This window comes from Ptychodera flava, chromosome 19, assembly GCF_041260155.1.
Source record: "Ptychodera flava strain L36383 chromosome 19, AS_Pfla_20210202, whole genome shotgun sequence".
NCBI lineage: Eukaryota > Metazoa > Hemichordata > Enteropneusta > Ptychoderidae > Ptychodera > Ptychodera flava.
Window position 1 is genome coordinate 37,929,529 of NC_091946.1, and position 23,945 is coordinate 37,953,473.

General features: G+C 38.9%; 1 protein-coding gene across 1 annotated transcript; it reads left to right on the forward strand.

Annotated features, from left to right (window-relative positions):
• The first annotated feature begins 17,605 nt into the window (after positions 1–17,605).
• Positions 17,606–23,163, forward strand: LOC139119455 (uncharacterized). The gene is made up of 3 exons (XM_070683275.1): positions 17,606–17,739; positions 19,988–20,146; positions 22,205–23,163. Exons 1-3 carry the CDS (start codon positions 17,688–17,690, stop codon positions 23,092–23,094), a joined length of 1,101 nt encoding a protein of 366 aa, XP_070539376.1. The 5' UTR covers positions 17,606–17,687; the 3' UTR covers positions 23,095–23,163.
• The last annotated feature ends 782 nt before the right edge of the window (positions 23,164–23,945 follow it).

Consider the following 23,945-nt stretch of genomic DNA (forward strand, 5'->3'; position numbering starts at 1 on the left):
CTTTTCAACTTCAATCGGAGTGAGATGGGAGCGGTCCCTCACTTTGTTAACGCCTTTGTAAGACTCAACATCATGCAATAGTAAAATATTAAGATCCGAAACGAACTTCAGTGGTGTATTTCTATCTATAAACTCGTGTAAGGCTACGAACATTTTGAGACACTCTGCACATTATGTCGCTGAGTTTACTGCATGCAGTTACAGTGAACAAACGGGTTTTGATCGCGCGCGGTCACGCTGGTTGTACACAATGCTATGTATAGCACGGTAAAAATACACTACTCACTAAAATGATCAACATTGTGTATGTATATATATATATATATATATATATATATATATATATATATATATATATATATATATATATATATATATATCTGTGCTAACAATTGAAATAGTGCGTTAAAAATTGAACTGAATGCATGGCTATTTTGAAATATGTTGTAATTGGCTTGACGTTTTTCACTGGCTTATATCCAGTTTTCCGATTGGCTGATGTACTTATATTCTGATGAGATTCAAGCCTTGTTTTGAGTTGTACCATTTTGTTGAAGGTATATCAGTAAAGGAAAGTTGTATTTAATCAGTCGGGAGATGCTTAATTTTGTTAGTGATAAACATTAGTTTGTAGGTGGAGATAGAGGCACGTACAAATACTGTAAGCATTGATAATCTAGGGTTGAATTTAAAATGTCATTTAAAAAAGGCCTAACACAGTGAGGACTTTGACACCTGTACCAGAATTTGGAATGGGCATGAGCAAATATGGCGTCCAGTGATTGCACTTGAGCAGCGATACTAACTACTTATTCTTACTGCCTCATGCAATTAATTTTCTAAGTATCTTTCTTCGTGATTCATATTTGAAAGACATTCTGTGTGTGTGTCTCTAGATTAGTTGAGCAAATATTAATGTGATTGAGGGTGGGAGAAAGTTTTACTGGCAAGATCGATTACTACGGCCATGGAAGTATTATACTTCCATGCTACAGCTGTATACAGCTGTACTGCGTGAGGGGCGCCCTCAAGGAACCATCAGATTTTGAAATGGAAAGTTTTACTTGTTGGTGTACAAGTCTAATTAGTACGCATAACACCAAAATAAAAATATCAAAAACTATAGAAGCTGATAAAAAGGATCTTCAGACTGATTAAATAACGGTAGTCAGAAGGTTTGACAAACTTTACAAATATAAATAAGGGAGCCTTCAGTAATTACAGGGGGTGGGCCGGAGGAATGGGGGGGGGGGTCACTTTTTAGAAAACAATTCAAGGGGAGGATCACTTTTTATGAACCTATCTTTGGGGGAGGGTCACTTTTGACAGAAGCTGATTTTATGGCCAAAACTTTGATTTTCCATGTGATATTTCCTGAATAGCAAATCACCAACAGAATACATGCACATTATAGACCGCTCAAAAAAAATCAGTTTCATCATAGACCACAATGCATAGTGAATCGACATTTCAGTTAAATTCCAAAATCAAATTTGTTACACAACCATAGACTTGTAACCACTCTAGTCTAATCAAGAAAATTAATATCAATAATCAAGCATACATATATGCACAGATTAATCTAATTTTGTACTAACAAAAAAATCATTCATAGTTTCATCATAGACCGCAATGCATAGTGAATCGACATTTCAGTTGACTTGTAATCACTCTAGTCTAATCAAGAAAATTAATATCAATAATCAAGTGTACACAAATGTAAAATTTTACCTATTTTTGTATTGGAAAAAACTATTCATAAGTTCATCATAGACACCATGAATAGTGGTGTGCGCGAAATTCCCCCGGCCAAACTCTCCCTGTAATTACTGAAAGCTCCCTAAGTTATTGAAGTTAAGTTACTTTTTTCAATATTTCAACAGATATATATATATATATATATATATATATATATATATATATATATATGTAGACCAGCAACAAGCACAATGCCTAACACAAAAATTACACTCAAGACCTAGCTCTGCATGGCAGGGCTGTGTGTTACCGGCGTTATACGGCCTGTAACCTCCACAAATGTAATAATCTCCACAAATGTAATATCAACCACAATTGTAATAAAATCAACCATAAATGTAATAAAATAGTCAACCATTAATGTAACAACAAGCAACCACAAATGTAATAAACAAATTAACCATAAATGTAATAAAACTCAACCATAAATGTAATAAACTTGAACTTGCATATGTGATCATTTGTTTATCGATGCCCCGAGTAAATAATAACTTTAATAAGACTAGTGTAATGTTATTGCATACTTTCCTGAAACTAGGTTTCCTTTCCGAAACACAGAATAGAATACTTTGAGAACGCTATCAGAAAACGGCGAGGTACTGATCAAACCGTTAGATAATGGAAGTGGAGCAGCAGTTCTAGACACTGATAATTACATAATAAGGAAGCGTCAAAATAACTCGTCAACCAGTGATACCACACAAAGTTTATGACAGATGACTCAGAACAAATAACAGAGAAATATAAAACCTTATAACTGAAACTTACGACACAAAACATGTTGACGAGAACATATAATTTCAATCTAGTAAAAACAATGCGAACACTACCTTGAACACAGTAGAACAAAATTAGACATCATGGCATCCCCAGTGAAGGAACAAACTTCAAGTGGGACAACATAGGAGTACAGACAATCTATCGATTATTCCACACAATGTATCCACTGAAGACGATTGAGGCGATTGATTAAGAAAGTACGGCAACTTTCGAAAAAACGGTGTTTGAGGATCGTAGTGTTATACAATCTTCCCCACTCTGGAGTAGAGACTGCACTGACGTTCAGATTACAGCTGTGTCTAGCCATGGCCAATCAGTTCTGTACACAAAACAGGGAAACGTAAAATACACTTTCAAATATGCAAAACACACTAAACGCAAACAATTAAGAAATGAATAATGTGTGGAGTTGCTTTTCTTATTATATAGATCAATATTTAAGGGCTAATTCCTCAATTGCAACGACAAAATAGATTTATTACATTTATGGTTGATAAGTATTACATTTAATTTATGGGTGTTTTTTTATTACATTTATGGTTACCATTTATTACATTTGTGGTTGGTGTTTTTATTACATTTATGGGTGCATTTTATTACAATTATGGGTGATATTACATTTATGGGTGCATTTTATTACAATTATGGTTGATCTTACATTTGTGGAGATTATTACATTTGTGGAGGTTACACGTTTTGTGGTGGCCTGTGGCCTGTGCCTGTGGTGCGGCCTCCCACCACAGGCCGTATAACGCCGGTAACACACAGCTCTGCCAAGCAGAGCTAGGTCATGGCAGAGATCCAACGGCTAGGCTACCGGTGCTACGCAAACTTCGTTGGTGTACATCTTGATTGCCGGGTAGGTCTGAATCCTCTTTCAAATGAGATAACCCCCACATAACAAGAAGACCTAGGAAAGGTCCTTCGCTTGACTTGATACCTGTACTCGGAATTCTGGTTTGCACCCCTAACTGGGTAAACTTCGTATTGGAATTGGATTCTCCACAGCCGGGTGTAGCGCGCCATATATCCGGTTCTCTTGACACGGACGTTCATGCAGACCATGGAACAAATGTTTCTTGCTATAGCGGACATTGCTCTGCGAGCTGTAGATTTCTGTAGCTTGCGTTTTTGTCAATTGTACTCCTGTTGGGCCTCTTGAAATCAAAGTTCTCGTCCTTGCTAGCGATGTCGTAGACCAGAGCCCAGTCATTGTTAGTCTGTTGGCATATACACTCGCACGGATAAGTGTTTAGCTCCATGGCTCGAGCGAGCCCCATTCAACTGATTCAAGAAAATCATGATCAATATTCAGCAGATATTTAACTTCGATTAATTGACCTTTTATTGCGTGTTAGATTTAGTAAGTTGGTATGCTTGTGACAAATCAGCCGCCATATCAGCGGCAATATCGCAAGCGTAATTTAAGCAACCCATCACCTCATGTGGCATTCTCGGATATGTTGTCAACAAGGGGGGATCCCGGGGACCTTGCGCAGCGCGACGACCACTGCGCTTTAAATTTGCATGCCCTGCCGCTTTGTGAATCTTTTAGTTAATGAATATCAATGTCGTCTTAACACTTGATACACGGGGTGTATCTTTTCTCTGAAAAAAGAGCGGAGACATTACTTTTAACGTAAAAGCATTCTCTAACTTTGAGATATTTTTTCACCCTGCATCAACTATTGTGCTGCCTTGTTAGTTTGCCGCACCCGTGTGTCCTGTGATGCGAAGTAGCAAGATGGTCCGGCATTGATGCGATGACTAATGTGCAATAAGTGCATGTGACGTGAAGAATATTTTTGTAACAATGATTTCATCTTGACGTTGGGATTTGTAGATCCCATTAATTTAAGGAGGGGTCTAGAATTATATAAAAGAGAGATAATTATGAATTTGGAAACACTCATCGATAGCTGCCAAACGTGAACGCTTTTTTCAAGTACCTCTTCTTATCTGTTACTATCTAAACGTACTGTTTTAGTAACCGTATTCTTCAACTTTTGTATTTAAGTCAGGCATGATGTCAACAGGTAGGAAGATGCATGCAAATATTGGTGAAAGTTACACAGTTTTCAAATGTATAGATTCAGTCCGTCCCTCACGGTTTGTTCAGTGTTTATCTAACGGTGGATTGTATGTTATTTGCAGCTTTAGCCTGTCTTCTTATTTCAAGTGTGGTTACGCTTTCTTCAGCCGTACCTGTGACGTCACCCTTATATAATTGCTCTGAGTATGGTGTACTCAAGGAACGTACAAAGCACTTACGAAACGAACTGGAGATACTAACGCAAAATGTAAGTTTTTTTAATTTTTAGATCCTAAACCGGACAAAAAGTGTATAAACACGAAATATCCAAGTAAACTGCAAGAAAGACGTTGTGCAGATTACAGTATTAGTTCGGTCTGTGAAAGTCAACCGAACCAACATGAGCATGCAAGACTGATTGTGACGTACTCTGACTTGGCAGTATGTCGAATGATGTTCTCCCTGTATTGTTCTTCTTTAAAATCTCACGATCAGACATTTTAGGTAAAAATGCTATTCTCGCCCACATGCAGGCATACATTATTTTTATTTATTTATTTATTTATTTATTTATTTAGTTATTTATTTATTTATTTATTTATTTATTTATTTATTTATTTATTTATTTATGTAAATCAGGCTCAAGGCCCATAGACGTTACATAAAAAAGAAAAAAAATGGTAGTAGAAAGTACAATTGTTCACATTCAAAAACCGACAAAAATACTAGCTAGTATAAAATATTTCTCCAATGCCTGCACTGATATGAATCTATATATGTACAATTATAAATATTCTTGACGTAAAAATTTGTTCATTGTTGTATTCTACTGATAAAATTATGAACACACTTACGCACAGAGAACGTAACAAACATAGTACTAGCACTACATCGCCTAGAGAGATTAAAAAGCCGTCTAAAACACTTGTTATATGCAACACGAATTTTGCTGTATGAACTTAATTAAAATTTGACCAAAGATGACAACAATATAAATTTGAACAGAAAGACTTGAATAACTTTACTTTAACTTGACTAGAGCAATATGCAAATTTTCTGAAAAGAAAGTTGCCACGGATATCAAGTAAACGAACTTGTCTGCTTATGTCATCGTCATCCATAAAACTACTTAGAATAAAAACACCAAGATACTTGTATGAATTTACAAAAGTGAGATTCAACTGATTATACAAAATATCGTGTTTACTAGCATAGATCTCACAGACATAGATTAGTTTCTGCAAGCCTTTGCTTGAGGGACTAAAAATGATTAAATCATCAGCATAGCAAATATGATTTAAAATTCTACCACCAAATAAACAACCAATTACACAAGTCGACAAACGAGAGCTCAGTTCATCAATATATACATTAAACAAAAGTGGCGAGAGAATGCCTACTTGCCGAACACCGTTTAAAACATTAAAAACAGGGGATACAACGGATCCCCATTTTAATACAAATTTGCTGATATCTTTACCAAAAGGCAATTAGCCGTACAATGATAAGTGGAATTCCTCTTAAAATATAATAAGTTTCTTAAAAAGTGTCCAATGGTTTACACGATCCAAAGCTTTAGAAGCATCCATGAAACACAAAAACATAGGACTCTTATGAGACTTATAAAACTGGATTACTTCCTTCAGAAGATAAATACACTGGTCTGTGGAATTTTTAGCTTTAAAGCCAAACTGATTATCTTGCTGTATAATATTTAAGCAATAAAGCACACCCAGCGATGGTATACCATGAGATTTTGACCAGTTCACGACATATATGCACGAGCGATAGCGAGTGCAGACATGAAGTGAACTTGTCAAAATCGCGTGGTATACCGTCGCTGGGCATGATTTATTGCTATCATATCATAAAAGAATATTGCAATTCTGGGGTGGAACGTCAAAAAAACCCCTGATTTTTGCTCACGCTGCATGAGAGATCGCGTGTATGCCAGCCATGGTATATCGCCAATGTACACGGTTCTTTTCTTGTCTACACCACAGAGTAATATCAGACAGAGTGGCAACAGCTATTGTTTAAGGCGTGAAGCGGTTACGTAAGCAATCCATGTTTGCCTCGCCTAACGAAGCTCTTGGCTCTCTTTTCCGAAGAGTGCCGACCATGCACCCTTCGGTAATTTTCGGATTTTCACCAATTGTTCAGCGAAAGTATGTTCGACAAAGCTTGTGTTGTTGTTGTCGTGTGGTGCTGATCGGAATTGATGTGCTGGCGAAAACGGAAGTGTTTTGAGCTTCAGGAAAGTGGGTTTTACCGTTTTAAAAATTCCTCTCATATTTTTATGAATATATAATGAGTGTGTTTGAAACAAATTTGAAAGTCTTTTATCGATACTGTCTGGTTTACTCAATGGTTTACGGTCAGTCATACCGTCTTTTACACGTGCGCCAAGAAAGGACATGTTTATGAAACTGCTGGCGTGTTATGTTTTGATTGGCGTGAGGCAGTGTTTCTGGCCTGAGAGCTCACAAAGTAACTATGGTTGCTACGCGACTGGCAGTACGATGCCATCTCGTCGTATGTTTCGCATAATCTCGTGTAATTATCAACCACAAACCAAGCCTCCAAAAAGTTTAACACCTTTTAAGCTCATTTTAATATGAAAAGCCAATAGTCTACAGAGACGACCATGGAACAAAAGGCATGCAAGTGTTGCCACTCTGTCTGATATTACTCTGTGTCTCGACCAATCAATATACTGATGCAAAGCAAAATCATGCAAAAGCATTTAATATTTTTTAATGAAGGCATTGATCAATTGATCTATTCCTAATTGACGTGAGAGACAACAAGCACCGTCCGATGAATTGGCAATGGTCGATATGAGTCTATCGGAAAATCGTACTTCCGTAAGGATCGTTCGATCTCGTTTATATAGGATATAGTCAGTTACCTTTGGCCATTTAAGCGTCCAAGTGCTCAACAATAAGCTCAGTGCACTTGATGTTGGTTTCATACATTCAATTTCAGTTGTCATACTTAATCGTCATTCATATTCACTCGCAATTCGATATACGCTGAGCAGCCCTACTATATAAAGGAGGACATCTTGAAACAAACTTGCGGTCATTCACCCATATGGCCAAGTTGAAAATTATTATCATTCGCAAAAACAGGCGCAATTCATTCAATAAATCAGCATGTGTGGTTACCTATTCCACGCTAAAATTTATTCCATCTATGCTTTTTGCATTGTCTTGGGTCTTGTTTCCGAACTTTGCGGTACGGACATGTATAGCGGCGAATGCGTTTCCTAACCTCCTCTTTTACCATGTCCGATGCATATGGGCAATGACAAGCGAGTTGTGTCCTCACTCTACCTTGTCACGAAGTATGGCGTGAAAATAACGACATGACCATTAACCAACTTAGCTTTCGTTTCTATTCCAGAGAACTGGAAACTCGATTATATCAATATCCCGGTTACCATTTCCCTTTGAAGCACGTCGGATTTGTACGGTAAGAACCATTTCCAATACTCATAAGACATTCCGAGGTTTTCAAACCACTCAGAGACACAATACTTTGTAATAAGGGAGTATTCGTTTTTTTCCAGGAGGGGGTGGATAGAAATCAGGGGTTTGACTTTTACAAAAGCGTTTTAGGGGGATCAAATTTTACAATTAATGATTGGGGTCAAATTTTACGAAGCTTGTATGGAGTTGTGGCAAAAAAATTAGAATTGACCAAAAAGTATACAAAACAGAATACAAACATGGCTTTATTCTGTCTGAACAGGGATAACAAGCAGAAAAGAGCACTTTTGTTCACAAAATAAAATTTTGAAGTTGACCAAGAGAAATAAGTGTCACGATATAACTTTTATGACACTTGGCGTTATATGGAATGTTTGCAAATATTCTTCATCTTTGTATTTACATTTAAACGACCAGGACAAACAAATATAAATAAGAACACCAATGGGACAAGTGCTTGTTAATCAGTTATTCTGAAGAGTCACTTTGACTGACTGTTAAATTAACAGAACTAAACTGCATCTTTTGCACTACTTTGTTTTGCTCTTGTTTACTCGAAATAATATTTACCATACTTTATTCCGTCAGCTCTGTTGCTGATTGAGTTTACACATTTCATTCTTGTACTTGCATCATTTCTTCAGTAACTAAACTGTTCCGTTCACCAGGCTATAGTTTTTTTCTAACTGATTTTCAGGTATTATCAGATGATGATTCTGAGATCGAATATTTGCGCAATCAAAGTAAAAACTTGAACGAATATCTTGTCGTGTTAAATGAAATTGGCAGTCCGGCCGCTACACGTATCGCCGAAGAGTTGAATAAGACGATAACCAGAGTACATTATTTTATAGCGCAGGTAAGATACTACTATATACCGGGTCTCGTGTTGATTTAGTTGATGTTTTGAAAAGTTATCAATTATGTAAATATTTGATTGGCGACCCTAGGAGGGGTATCAGTGTGAGGTTTAACATTTCTATGCTCGTTTGTTTTTGATACTTCCCAACCTTCGCTGCCTTTTTAGAGACAGGTGTTAGTTAGATTGGTAGAGGTCAAGGGTCACATACTCGGTTCAGCTTGTCATTGTGATTCTAATAGACTTGGTTCAAGTCGGTGAATTTAAAAAAATAAAATCATTTATAATAGTTTCTCTTGTGTCTCTCCTATTTCGTACAAACCTATCCGGAATTTGGCAGCTCATGCCAGGTTTTCCCAGCGATTGAATGCGTCACGTTTGAGTCTGCGCAGTAGTGAGTTAGTTTCTGCCGGATTCCGGGTGAAACTCCGCTGTATAGCGTTCACTCCACTCATCGCGTTCACCCTACTCATCGCGTCCACTCACGCGCGCGTTTCACATGAAAGCAGAATACAAATCATTGCGTTCACTCCACTCAAACATTCACAAATCACAGACTTGAACCAAGTCTATGATTCTAACAGCGTTGGCATGAACATACATAAGACATTTTCTCAGATTCGTTATTTACGTGATGGTAATTTCTAGTCACAGTTTGTGAGTCACCTTAACCCTCTGAGCGCCAACGTTTATTTTTGTCACCTTTATAAATTATACCACTGTCAATTTTTTTTCTGATTTTTGCCAAAATTTTTGTGAAAACTGTAGCCGGCGAAAAAGAGATATCCATTTGGTCCAAAATTATGAAAAACCTTACAAAAAAGTTCACAAAAATTGGTAAAATATTGCATTAAAATTTTGGTTGGAAAATTTACAGCAGTCAAAGGGTTAACACGGGTTTCTGATCGATGTAAGGATGTTCTTCACTTAACCAATAAACTTATTCTTCGTAAATTATATCGCAGGCATTAAATGGAACTCTATTTGACGATCAAGACTCGTCTGGCAGCCAAGAAATTGACGATAGTTTAGAAGTGGGTGTGTTTTGCCAACTGAAGAATTACGTCATCAATTTTTATTACCACTGTGAAAGCTGTTTTCGACAACTCTGCCATAAGGAGGAAACAAGTAACGTGATTTAGAACTACGTCGTGAGATAACGTACGGTGGATGTCTCTCAATATACCACAACTGACCACACAATTGCTCAGTATAATCATCACTGCCATCATCTTTATACCGGTGTGCTTCATTTTATACATTACGGGACGTTTAGTTAGATCATTGAGAGGGCATGGTTACGACTTGGTTGAGCAAATGTGAGCTATCAAACTTTTCACCGTCCATCAATGTGAATACTTTCTGGCAAAGTAGCTAGGCCAAGCTCTTGCTCACAATTTGGCTTATCAAGAATAACAATCAGTGGGTCATCGTGCAAATTTTGGGGATTGAAGAAACAAGTAACCTAAACTTACAAATTTGAAATTAAAAATAACCGATATATCCATTGTCAACTCAATCGGTACACAGTATGTTTTCAGTTTTCACAAAAAAATACGACTGCATGCGACATTTTTTTCGTTGCAAAGTAAGTTTCAAAATGAGCTCACTCAAGCGTTAGAATTGTGACGTACTGTAAAATATGGTTTTTCCGAACAGCTGTCCTGGGGGTCCACACAACTCGATTCGAATTTCATCACACGATCTTTCAGTTCTGAACTGACACACGCTGCCCAAGTCTACGATGGCGCTTCCGGTATCCTGTAAACCTCTTTCTTCGAAATGTTATCACGAGACTTCCTCCATGTCTCATGCACAAAGACTCCAGTACTGCAATTAACGTCACTTCGATTCGCATGTCTTAACAAACGACTTATGTTTGGCAATGCCCTTTTTTAATCTTCTAGCAGATTGTGCACAGAAGCAGAACGTAAATTATCACTGAAATGAATTCTACATTTCTCAGTCATACGGTAAACCATAGAATTTGAAACAGTAATAACTGGACAGTTTGTTTTCTGTGTATGGATGTTTTTAGACCTAAGATGACAAGTGATGGGAAAGTGATGTGATTCGATACGAGGGAGGACTTCAAGATGGTTAACATAACTGAAAAGGTCTGATGACATAATTACATAATCTATAACACTGCCACCAGTCGTCGATACATGGGTAATATTACCTTCAATATCATTGGCTGTGCGCCCGTTAACAATGTGGATACCAAAATTGCGACAGATGTTAAGGAGAGCTTTTCCACCTCGTTTACCAATCACAGAGTAATATCAGACAGAGTGGCAACAGCTATGTTTAAGGCGTGAAGCGGTTTCGTAAGCAATCCATGTTTGCCTCGCCTCACGAAGCTCTTGGCTCTCTTTTCCGAAGAGTGCCGACCATGCACCCTTCGGTAATTTTCGGATTTTCACCAATTGTTAAGCGAAAGTATGTTCGACAAAGCTTGTGTTGTTGTTGTCGTGTGGTGCTGATCGGAATTGATGTGCTGGCGAAACGGGAGTGTTTTGAGCTTCAGGAAAGTGGGTTTTACCGTTTTAAAAATTCCTCCAATATTTTTATGAATATATAATGAGTGTGTTTGAACCAAATTTGAAAGTTTTTTATCGATACTGTCTGGTTTTACTCAATGGTTTACGGTCAGTCATACCGTCTTTTACACGTGCGCCAAGAAAGGACATGTTTATGAAACTGCTGCGTGTTAGTTTTGATGGCGTGAGGCAGTGTTTCTTGCCTGAGAGCTCACAAAGTAACTATGGTTGCTACGCGACTGGCAGTACGATGCCATCTCGTCGTATGTTTCGCATAATCTCGTGTAATTATCAACCACAAACCAAGCCTCCAAAAAGTTTAACACCTTTTAAGCTCATTTTAATATGAAAAGCCAATAGTCTACCGAGACGACCATGGAACAAAAGGCATGCAAGTGTTGCCACTCTGTTTATGTTACTCTGTGTTACCAATGTATCTTTCGAATTTCTAGGTGCATGAAAATCTGACGAATTATACATATCAGTATCAATGGGTAGAAAAGACAGCGAATCGTCAAAATGAAATCATCGTCTGTACCCGTTCGGGCATTGAAGTCGCCCCCAAGTATAAAAAGGCTACCAGGAAAATTACTTCTCATGACAATGAGTTGATTTTCCAGAGTGTCAATGGTATCAAGAATGGACTCTGGTCATTTACGTAAATAGCAGCAACCAAAAATTACATCGCTATCAATTAGAAATAAACTCTTATGTAGCTTGATAAATATACAATTATCTATATCAGCATTAACTCTGCTCACTTTATCAGCAATATTTTTCTTAATATAAAGAGCAGATCCATCACTCCGTCTACCTTTGACAAAACGTTTTTTGGCAGGTGATGAGAATACAACATGGTTTTTCAGAATATCGTGATTGTCTCTCTCAGTACAAAATGTTTCTTGTAAGCCTACAATTTCGCACTTTGAACACAAAGAAATAAAGTCACTGTTTAATACCTAGTTTTTGCTTCAAACCTCGAATATTCCAAGTTAATATTGATAAGCTAGAGTTCACAGGGCCTCTGCCACACCCCTACCGTACTGGTTCTTTAATGTCAACGATCTGACCCGTTTCTTCATTAACTTTGTAAGTTTTCCTCTGTCCGTTATTATCGACGTATGTCAACTTGTCATAGCGTACTTGTATCTTCAAAGATGGATTATCATCAAGCAGTGACTTATGAAAAGACAGTAGCTTAGACCGAATTGCGCGTATTCGCTTAGAAAAGTCTTCCCCGATACTTATATCCGTACCTTTCAGCTTGCTAGCGGCCGAGAAAACTCTGGACTTGTTCTTGAAGCGTGTAAACATGGCGATGATTGGTTTTGATCCACGGATTTCTGGTGCGTTGGAAATTCGATGAACTCTCTCAAAATCAATGTCTTCAGTGATGCCAAGGTTATTTGATAGAATGGATTTTACCTTTCCCTCCGACGTGTTCCAGGTCTCGTTTGGTTCTTCTTGACTAACACCATAGAATACCAGGTTGTTTCGTCCGCTTCTATTTTCTAGGTCGTCATTTGCACGTCGTAGAACACAGTTGTCTCTCCTTGGTTGGTCTAACGTCGAGGTAAGCCCACTAATAGCTTCATGTTTTGATTCTATGTCGGCAAGTTTCGTTGAATTATTTTGTAAGTTGTCACGTAGTTCTGCAATGTCATCCTCCATGCCGTCCATTCGATTGTGTAACAGTTAAACTTTTGGTGAACAAATCCTCTTTCGGCGATTATTTTATCACGTTAACGTTTTTCATGAATCCCAACAATATCATCCTTTGTAGCCACATCAGGTTTGGATTTTGGAGGCCCAGGATTGCGCTCTATTATTATTATTATTATTATTATTATTATTATTATTATTATTATTATTATTAGACTTTATTTAAAGAGGGTAATCTGAGTTACAAACAAATTGTAATTTACATCAGAGCCCTCTGTGAGCTCGAAAAAAGTACATGCGTATGAATAGCAAATACAATGTACATGTACATACAGCAAGTGTTCAAAACAGGATGGGTAACATCTTCATTGCAACAAAAAGAAAATAAATTAATCTAAATTTGAACCCTCATTTGTAAGAGGGTGTAAGGCCATTCAATGATTTGAATGTCAATAACGCGGTGAAATAGACAATACGTAGGTCAATCGGCAACCAGTGCAAAGTTAAAAAGATAGTTCGTGAGGGAACACTCATGTCAACCCCTAAAATTACTCTTCCAGCCCTCTTCTGGAGTTTGTAAATACGGTGAAGATTTGACTTCGAAGTATTGCCCCAAACAGTGCAACAATAATCAATCAAAGAAAGGAACAGTGCATTGTACACAACCAAAAGAGTACTCGTAGTGGCAAATGGACGTAGCTTGCGAAGGATACCAATTCTGATAGAAAGTTTCTTACACAGGTTATCAACGTGAACATCCCAACTCAAAATTGAATCATTGAACGGCTAAGAGGATGTGAGAAGAGACATTAGAGATAATTGTTTCTTGTATTGTGACACAAATAGAGGCCTCAGTGTTAGTAACATGTCTAATTTTAGGGCAAGAAGCAATAACCATACTTTTAGTTTTCTCCGTGTTGACAACCATAGCATTATTAGAAACCCACGATGAGATTGGGACAACATTATCGTTCATACGAGAAGTAATTTCATCGACGCTATTACCTGAAACACACAAAGTCTGGTCGTCAGCGAACATATCTAACTCACCAGTGTTAAGGCAAAGGGGAAGGTCGTTGATGAAAATCAAAAAAAGCAGAGGGCCGAGAATAGACCCTTGAGGGACGCCACTAACAATTGGCAAGACCTCAGACTCACATCCAAGATACTGAACAAGCATGAGTTCTGTCTGTCAGGTAAGAGCGAAACCAACGGAGAGATGATCCAGAAACACCATAAATAGCAAAGTTTATCTATAAGAATATCATGGTCAACCAGATCAAAGGCCTTACGTAGATCCAAAAATAATAAACCATTGAAGAGACCAGAATCAATGTTCGAAAATAGATGATCCGTCAGTTTAATCAGAGCAGTGTGACATGAGTGATGTTCTCTGAAGCCAGATTGGGACTCAACAATCAAATGATTCATATGCAAATAGTTAAAAAGGCTAATATACACATGCTTTTTCGGGATTTTAGAGAGGAAGGGCAAAATGGAAATTGGCCTATAGTTGTTTACATCACTTTTCGAACCACCCTTGTGAATGGGAACAACACGGGCACATTTATAACAAGGAGGAAAGACCCCATTTGTTATTGACATATGAAAAATACTAGTAACACAATCAGCAATACACGGCGCACCAATCTTCAGAAACTTCGAGGACAGCTCATCAATACCAGGAGACTTCTTTTCATCGAGCAAAGAAAGATGCTTTTTCACAAAGTCAACTGTGACAGGAGGAATTTGGAAACTTGGTGAAGAGTTACCATGGCACGAGTTAACCCAAGCTTTGGTTATACTGAAATCACGAGTGTTGTCAAAATGCTGACGAAACTTATCAATGATGCTAGTTAAATGAATATTGAAAGCCTTGGCGATATCCCCGTGGTTTTTCAGCCTCTTACCTTTATGGTAGAAAGTTGAGCTGAGCGACTGACTGTTACCACGGCTCTATGTCACCTGCAACCACCAGAAGCCATACAAGACACAGCTTGATGGACAGTGACATGTGGCAGTTCATCAGCGGTACAGTGAGAGTAGCCATCTTGAATGACAAAACAAATTTAAAACACAATATCTGAATGAAAACTAACCCCAAAAATTGAAATTACACCTTAAATCGAATTCGCCGATTTCAGGAAATATTAGAATATTATTTGACCGTCATTAGCCACGGACCCTTTAGCCAGGCCGATACTTTGGATTCAAACATTTTTTCAGTAGAGTGGCGCCCAGTCGCTTGGCTTTTCTCGGCGGCAGTTACAGGCTGTGGGCTACAGCGTTCACCCCACGCTATACTCAATAGCCTACCACTAACGCATAAGTCTACTGAAGTTTATTTCTTCAATTGGTTCTGTTTTGATATAAACTTACACCGACAGACTCGAAGCAAGTCTAATGCTTTCAGAACAAATGTAAGAAAGTGTGTCTCCTTTATGGAACAAACATAAAAATATCATCAAAACTTACAGTTTTGACTCAAAGTCTGAGAGTAAATTATGACACGGTATTGCGTGAGGGCGCTCTTTCTTCCTATCTGTGAAGACAAAAGCAGTACTGGTGCTCATGGAAGGATAAAATTTACAAAAATCGTCACTCAGCCTCGTCAGGGATTGTGCCATAAAAATCAAATTGGCACATAAATCAAATAATATTGCTTACAATGTCGAATTAGAAAACGACTGCTATTGATTTCAACGTTGTCATTGGCAAACTCGGAGAGGAAAAACAGATCGATTAGAACAAGTTTTTGATGATTGCACGAAGTTAACATTTTCGAGCTTGTTTAGAAGTAGCTGAGTAAAAGTTACACACGATGGTTAACTGTGATTTTTCGTCCAAACATGGCATATAGTCTGCTAAATCGATCGATTTTCGGCTCGATCTATCGATCCCGTGCTCGATCTGCCCACCACTGCAACCTCAAAGGAGCAGTTTATAGAAAATCGATCGATTTGACAGACTATCCAGCTAACGAACGCCTGTGTAAACAGGTGATATATTCTGGTTTTTATCACCATGCAGTCATCCAGAATTGTAGACGTGGTGTATTCAATAAATAAGCCAGTCTTAAATTATGTAAATCTTTACTCGAGATATCAAATACAAGCCGATGATGTTAGCATCGCAGAAACAGGACGAAATTGCACATATATTTGTCCAACGTTATCTTTGGAAAAAATCTTACTCTGACGTCGGTAGGAGTAGGAACGTTATGGCTAATACGTGTATAAGAACAATCCCAGAGCCATAAATTTCATTATCAGTGTGTTAGTCATATTTACACCGAATAAAAATTATCTTTCGACACCGAGTGGAGATATCGCAGAAACGTCCAAATGACATAAACCTAATAATGCTATAAAATTATAGACGGCACGTGTTTCACCTTCAGGGTGAACTGACTTCACATTTTCTCAGCTTACTACCCTGTCGTTTCGTTTCCTTTCAAGTTATGAATGATGAACATTTCTTGTTACTTTGGTAGCTTCAGCTAGGGGCAACGAATCAGAATTCTTGTTTAAACATTTGTAGCACACTGCGAACAGCCAAAGCGGCTTGTTATAACAAAATGTGACCTCCTTTTCAGAGTTGTGAACTACCGGTATTAGACTGGTCAAAAGACCAAAGCATCAACTTTATTAATTCCCAGAGATTCATATATATGTATGTATACACCAAGGGTTTATACCTTCGTTTAACAAGTCCAAACTGCCATGGTATTGAAGACGGAGAAATCCACCTTGTATCAGATACCTGAAGATTTAAGTTGAATCGTGATGTCGTGACACGGCCGAAAAAGACATCTTTCCGTGTGTCACATCATCTAGCTTTAACATCTTACCATCACGTCTATGTTCTGAGAGACTACTATTTGGGGAAAAACGAGAAGGGTTAGATAATACCATCAATTCTTTCCGCCGCACTAGCATTCAACCTTGAGGTGACAGCATGGCATTGTCTCGTTTTCGTCCGTCGGGCAATACCGCCATCGACGTCAGAGCAAGGTCAAATGACGAAGGCCGCCACATTCGACAATGTACTACTAAAGTCGATCCTCGGATGCGTGTATAACGTTATTCTCCTTCCGTATTGCGTAGCCTTCCCGTAAATGGTAATTACTGGCAAACTTCATTGTAGTGCTGGACGTATTGTAAAAACAATAAGCACTGTTTGTAACGCCTAAAAATTTGGTTTTCGTGGGTTACACTAAAACATGAGCAGTGATTTCTTTTAGAATAAAGCTTGGCATTAATTGATCGTTTTCAACCGATACCTTTGTTTACGATTAACACTTCTTTCATTGGAAATTTGAAAAGTCTCGCACGCATGCAAAAATAAAGTCATGGGCCCGTGCTATCATTTAGGGTGTATACCGTGAGAACTGGGGACTGGCAAAATGTGTGATAAAACTTTTAGTGCTTTATTGATTTGATATTTAAATCCTGTCCCAGTTCACATCGCTATTACTAACAACGAGATCGTACATCGTCAAGACACATCCAAGCTCCTCCTGGCATTCTTATTTCTCTACCGCACTACTTTCAGCGAGGATGTGGATATTTCTTGCTTCTTTATCGTTGTTTACGCTGGTTGCTGGTCAAGGTAATGAGAAAATAATAATTTTCGTGACTCTTGTATTACACCACAGAAAATTATATCGGTTCTTCAGGGCCTGTAAAGTTGCTGTAACTTGGTATACCGGATGAAGGTGTCATATCAAATGGCTTTAACTTTTTGTCAGTAAAAAATCACTCCTTTTTCACGTATATTATCTATCCTGTATCGCTGACGCAACTATGGAAAAAAACACAACAGTAACTGTTGTCAATTTACTTTCCACCTTTAATATGTGTCAGCCGGGAACGTTGTATTTTGAACAAGTCGCGTCCCACCACAAGGAAACGTGAAAATTTCACGATATCTTTGAAAAAACCGGGGAAAGCCAATGTGAAAGAGGATAGCTGGGGCCAGCAATGATATGAGGAAACACACCCTTTTCATCTATCTTTCTTCTACTTGAAGAATTCATTCAGAAGGAACGTAAGGGCTTCTTTCATTCCATTGTGTTCATAAATGCTATGTTATCGTTCACACAAAATGAGGAATCTAGCCCGGAATAAACCTCAGAGCTCAACAATCACATTGGAAAATACACAAATACGTGTACAGGCTGTGTTTATAAGCCCAACCTTTCCATGACGAGCAAACGCCCCTAGCATCGTAAATTTCTGGAGGACTATGATGGAAATTACAATTAATACGATCGGAACTAATTTGGGATAATTGGATGGTAAAGTAATGTCTGTTTAATCCGCAAATGTAAGCTCATCTGCTTTTCTTCTTAGGTTCCACTCCTGTTTTTAGTCCCCACGGACACCGTCCGGGGGGACTTATAGGTTTGGTCATGTCCGTGCGTGCGTGCGTGCGTGCGTGCGTCCGTCTGTGCGTCCGTCCGTCCGTTCACGCAGATATCTCAGATACGCCTCGAGCGATTTCATTCAAACTTGGTACATAGATTACTTCATATGTCATACATATGCACGTCGATTTGTTTTTTGATACGATCCAATATGGCCGCCAGGCGGCCATTTTATTACGATTTTTTCATGTACAGAGCTATTACTCAGGCATATCTAAACCGATTTTATTCAAATTTGGTACAAGGACATTGACCTATGTCATACATATGCACGTCGATTTGTTTTGTGATACGATCCAATATGGCCGCCAGGCGGCCATTTTATTACGATTTTTTCATGTACAGAGCCATAACTCAGGCATATCTCAACTGATTTTATTCAAAGTTGGTACAAGGACATTGACCTATGTCATACATTATACGTCCATTTGTTTTTGATACAATCCAATATGGCCGCCAGGCGGCCATTTTATTACGTTTTTCATGTACAGAGCCATAACTCAGGCATATCTCAACTGATTTTATTCAAAGTTGGTACAAGGACATTGACCTATGTAATACATATGCACGGTAATCTGTTTTGTGATACGATCCAATATGGCCGCCAGGCGGCCATTTTGTTATGATTTTTTCATGTACAGAGCCATAACTCAGACATGTTTCAACCGATTTTATTCAAAGTTGGTACAAGGACATTGACCAATGTCATAGACATGCATGTCAATTTGGTTTGTGATACGATCCAATATGGCTGCCGTGTGGCCATTTTGTTATGATTTTTTCATGTACAGAGCCATAACTCGGGCATATCTCAACCGATTTTATTCAAAGTTGGTACAAGGACATTAACCTATGTCATACATATGTAAGTCAATTTGTTTCATGATATGATCCAATATGGCTGCATGGCAGCCATATTGTTACAATTTTTTCATGTCTTTAGCCAAAACTAGGGCACGTCTCAACCGATTTTATTCACCGATTTTATTCAAACTTAGTAAAGGACATCAGACTAATTCATGAAGAGGACTCTATCCTCTCTGAGGACTTGTAATCAAAGTACCCATTAACAAGTGGGGACTGTGTCATCTACGATGACTTGTTATGAGTAATTTGTAATATTTCAACATTCAGCTGTAGGACGCCTAACACCTTTGAGAAATTTGAAAATTATGAAGATCCAATTGTCCCATATTAGTTGCATTCGTGTTAACTTTAAATTGTAATCAGATTACCTTTTTGATAAAATAAAACTAATAATGGTAAACTATACATTAGTACTTCACACGAAGTTGGCAAATGTAAAAACTGCTGTACATAAAAGCTTAGAGCTCTACTAATCCTAGTAGTTGCAAGTTCTGTCCTCAAAACAGTCATTTTTGTCCAGGTCTCAAAGTCATGCAGCTGCAGTCGCCCACTTACTTTTTTCAGGGTATCAGGAAGACCCTTGCATGAGCTATGACCATCAAGTTCACGGCCAGCGAGGAATATGTGCTCACGAAAATTGCTGTCCGTACAACAACTACATCTCTGGGCTTTGTCCAACACAGCCTAGCTACATCCGTTGTTGTTTCAGCACGCCTACCTGCTGTAAGTACCTATCTTCCTATTTTCCATATATGTACACTTAAAAGTCACATTGAGAAATGCCAATCTCGATGAAATTAGATGTTGAGATAGCGTACGCTTCCATGACCAAGGAACAGCTGGAAACGGACAGCAAATTAAAGAACAAGCAAAGGTAAAAATGTCGCCATCCCCAGATTAATCAGATTGAACAAACATTTGATGTTTATACTATTGCTGTCTTGCATGCGAGACTATCTTGTACTGTGCTTCGGGTTTTGCCTCTCAGTCACTGACCACCCCATCTACATGTATGATTAAATAGTTTATACTTCGATAAGTTCGGCTATCGGCTCACCAATTTTCTAAACCGGGTCGGGCACGAACTCTCAAGGGATGGACTATAAAATTTTGTGAGGGGTTGTCAGAAAGAGAACGTGCAATGCTTATGCGTTTTGACGTATATATTTTACAACGCTTACAGGCAAGCCTTGCCACCTCGATGCCTGGTATGCATGTTTTTTACACACACTAAACGTTTTCATATCATTAACAGGAAGGAACCTAATGACTGGTCTGGTCGTAAAGACATTAATTTGCACCCCAGACTGGTGATAGTAATCTGTCTCAAGGCTTACACATCAGATATATTTCGGTGTCGGTTTTCTGTTGTTTATCCTGTACAAACAATCCAGTCATTAGGTTCCTTCCTGTTAATGTTATGAAAACGTTTAGTGTGTGTAAAAAAACATGCATACCAGGCATCGAAGTGGCAAGGCTTGCCTGTACGCGTTGTAGTTAACAGGTAGTACAGTCTAACTCAACCATAGACAGCGATGGAGTTGGAATGAAAAGATAGTGATAAATTGGTTTAAGGTAGTAGACTTTGAAACCAGATACAACCAAAACAGTCTGACAAAACACCAGCAGTTGTAATTTATATCTTTTTGTCGGGTTAACGGAGTAGAACACAATGAAAAAATACCAAAAGTTGCCACCAATTATCCCATTTCAAGAAAATCGTATTTCATAACAACCGAACAAAAATCACTGAAAACAATTTATTGTTTGTTTCTCTTCAGTGATGCATATTTATTTGAACATTGTCATGAAAATGTTGGGTTGATTCGTTGAAAGGAATTCTATTGCCGCGTCTAGTGTTGCTTTGCTAGGACAATCAGAGGAGAGTAATTTATATCTTGCCTAAAATTTATGTAACTGAAAAATAAGTACGCCTGCACAACTTATCATCATTGACGGTAACGATCAGAAAAGTTGGATGGAGTTTGGCTTGGGGGACGAAAACCTTAAGATACGAATTAAGGTCGCATTCACAAAACCCTGGGAGAAGACGAAAGAATAAGACTAGAAAATTTTCTCGGATTTCATTTTAAAGTACCCCTCCTCCGAACGTCCAAAAATTTCAAGTCCCCCTACTAACTGATCATGATAAGTCTCTCAAAAATTATATCTCAGTCTGCAGAGGCGGTGACAGGCTGCATATTTCACAGGTGTTTGTAAATACATCGTTAAAGGGTTTTCATTGGAATCTTATACGGACTCCACAGTAATGACATCCTTTATGGCTCTCTGGGTTAACAGTGGTTGATGCGAATAGCTGTGTTCATTTATCGTATAAACTCTTGGATAAATGCATGTTCACCAGTATACTGGCCTCAGTTGCTTTGCTTTTCTCGCCAACAGTTAATGACTGGGTGTGGGCCAACACATTCTCTCTACGATCTACGCAGCAGCCTACCACTAACCCAACAGCCTGCTGAAGTTTATCCCTTCATTTTATTCTGTTTTAATATTTATATGCCCACTGACTTGGAACAAGTCTAGCCCTCCCCCCCATCCCCGGAAAAACACCATATAAAGTACCACTATATTTAATCTGTTTCATTACTTATTTTTTCCAGTGTTGCTTTACACTAAATCGTACCATATCAAAGTTTATTACATGTACTCAACATGAATATATTTCCTACATCCGTTACCAAACTACAATAGTAGAGACTTTTTGTTTACGTTTTTGTTTTTTAAAAGGCCTAAACTTTGCCTGTCTTTCACTTTCCACAGTGGATCAAAGTCAGAAAGCTGTATGGATCAGTGTGTACAGAGATAACACTACTCCTCAGGAAACCGCAACAGCATTTGCTGAATTAGCTTCAATTGGCGTTACTCGTGTTTACGTCAGCGTGTGGCACAACGGGCTTGTTTACTTCAACTCACCCACCATGACGAACCTGATAGGAAGCGCCGGATTTGCCAGGGATTCACTGCAGTGGGCGGTTGACGAGGCTAAGAAGAACGGAATGGAAATTTACGCATGGTATGAATACGGTCTGATGGCCTCTTGGGGTGGGCCTGATGCCAATGCGTTTTCTCGGTACGCGCGTGATAACGGCTGGGTGCGTGGCGAAGCTCGCGGGTGGACCTGGTTGATAGCCAGCCACACAGACGTATTGTACTTCATGTCTGACATCATAAATGACGCAATCAACAACTACCCTGGACTGGACGGCGTACAGCTCGACGATCACTTCGCTCAGCCAAGCGAATTCGGTTATCTTCGGGGCACCATGACAACTGCCGCTGAGCACGTACTGAAAAACGTTCCTCAAGGAATGGTATCTCTCTCGCCAAGCCCGATGGACTGGTCTCGCGACAACAACAATGTGGACTGGGAGCAATGGTACAAGGACGACATCGGTTTTTTTGAGTACGTGCCCCAGCTTTACTACACTACTTACAGCGCTTTCAGCAGTGAATTGACTAAGACAATAAACCGTCTCGGCAAAGATTGGCTGCTCTCCGGCATCAGAGTCAACGGCAGCGGCGCACCGACCGCCTGGAGTGAAGTCGTACAGATGCTAGATCGATGTCATGCAGAAGGCATCGCTTACAGCATCTGGTACTCTGAGGGCGTCCTCGATACTTACCCAAGCCAATTTAAAAACTATTGGTGAGCTAAAGACAACTGTTGCCCAACAGTAATGACCAAATGTGAATGAAAATAAAATAAATAGTTGTTTCTCGCAATCATTTGTCCTTGTCATCTGTCAAAGATGTTTTGTGCTTCTGCTTATATGGTACCTCCATTGATTAAACACTACGGTACCCTATACCTGAAAACCACAGTCGCTCGAGAGCTATTCAGCTCTGGGACTATTCGCCCCATAGACGAGTATACAGAAGCGAGGGTATTTCTCGCTTCTGTATACTCGTCTATGGGGCGAATAGTCCCAGAGCTGAATAGCTCTCGAGCGACTGTGCTGAAAACCAAGTAAAGGGTACCTCCATTGTATGAACACTACGGTACCTAGCTCTGCATGGCAGGGCTGTGTGTTACCGGCGTTACACGGCCTCCCACCAGGCCGTGTAACGCCGGTAACACACAGCCCTGCCATGCAGAGCTATACGGTACCCTATGCCTGAAAAGCACGTATAGGGTACCTTCATTGTATAAACACTATACGGTACCCTATACCTGAAAACCAAGTATAGGGTACCTCCACTGTATGAACACTACGGTACCCTATGCCTGGAAACCACGTATAGGGTATCTTCATTGTATAAACACTACGGTGCCCTATACCTGAAAACCAAGTATAGGGTACCTCCATTGTATGAACACTACGGTATATACCCTATACCTGAAAACCACGTATGGGGTACCTTCATTGTATAAGGGAACGAGCACAATTAACGGCAGGGGAGGGGAGCTGGAAGAGAAAATATATGGTGCATATATTTTTTACAGCCCCCCCTAACACCAGCAAAAATTTTAGTGCCCCCCATCACCGGCAACAAAATTTTT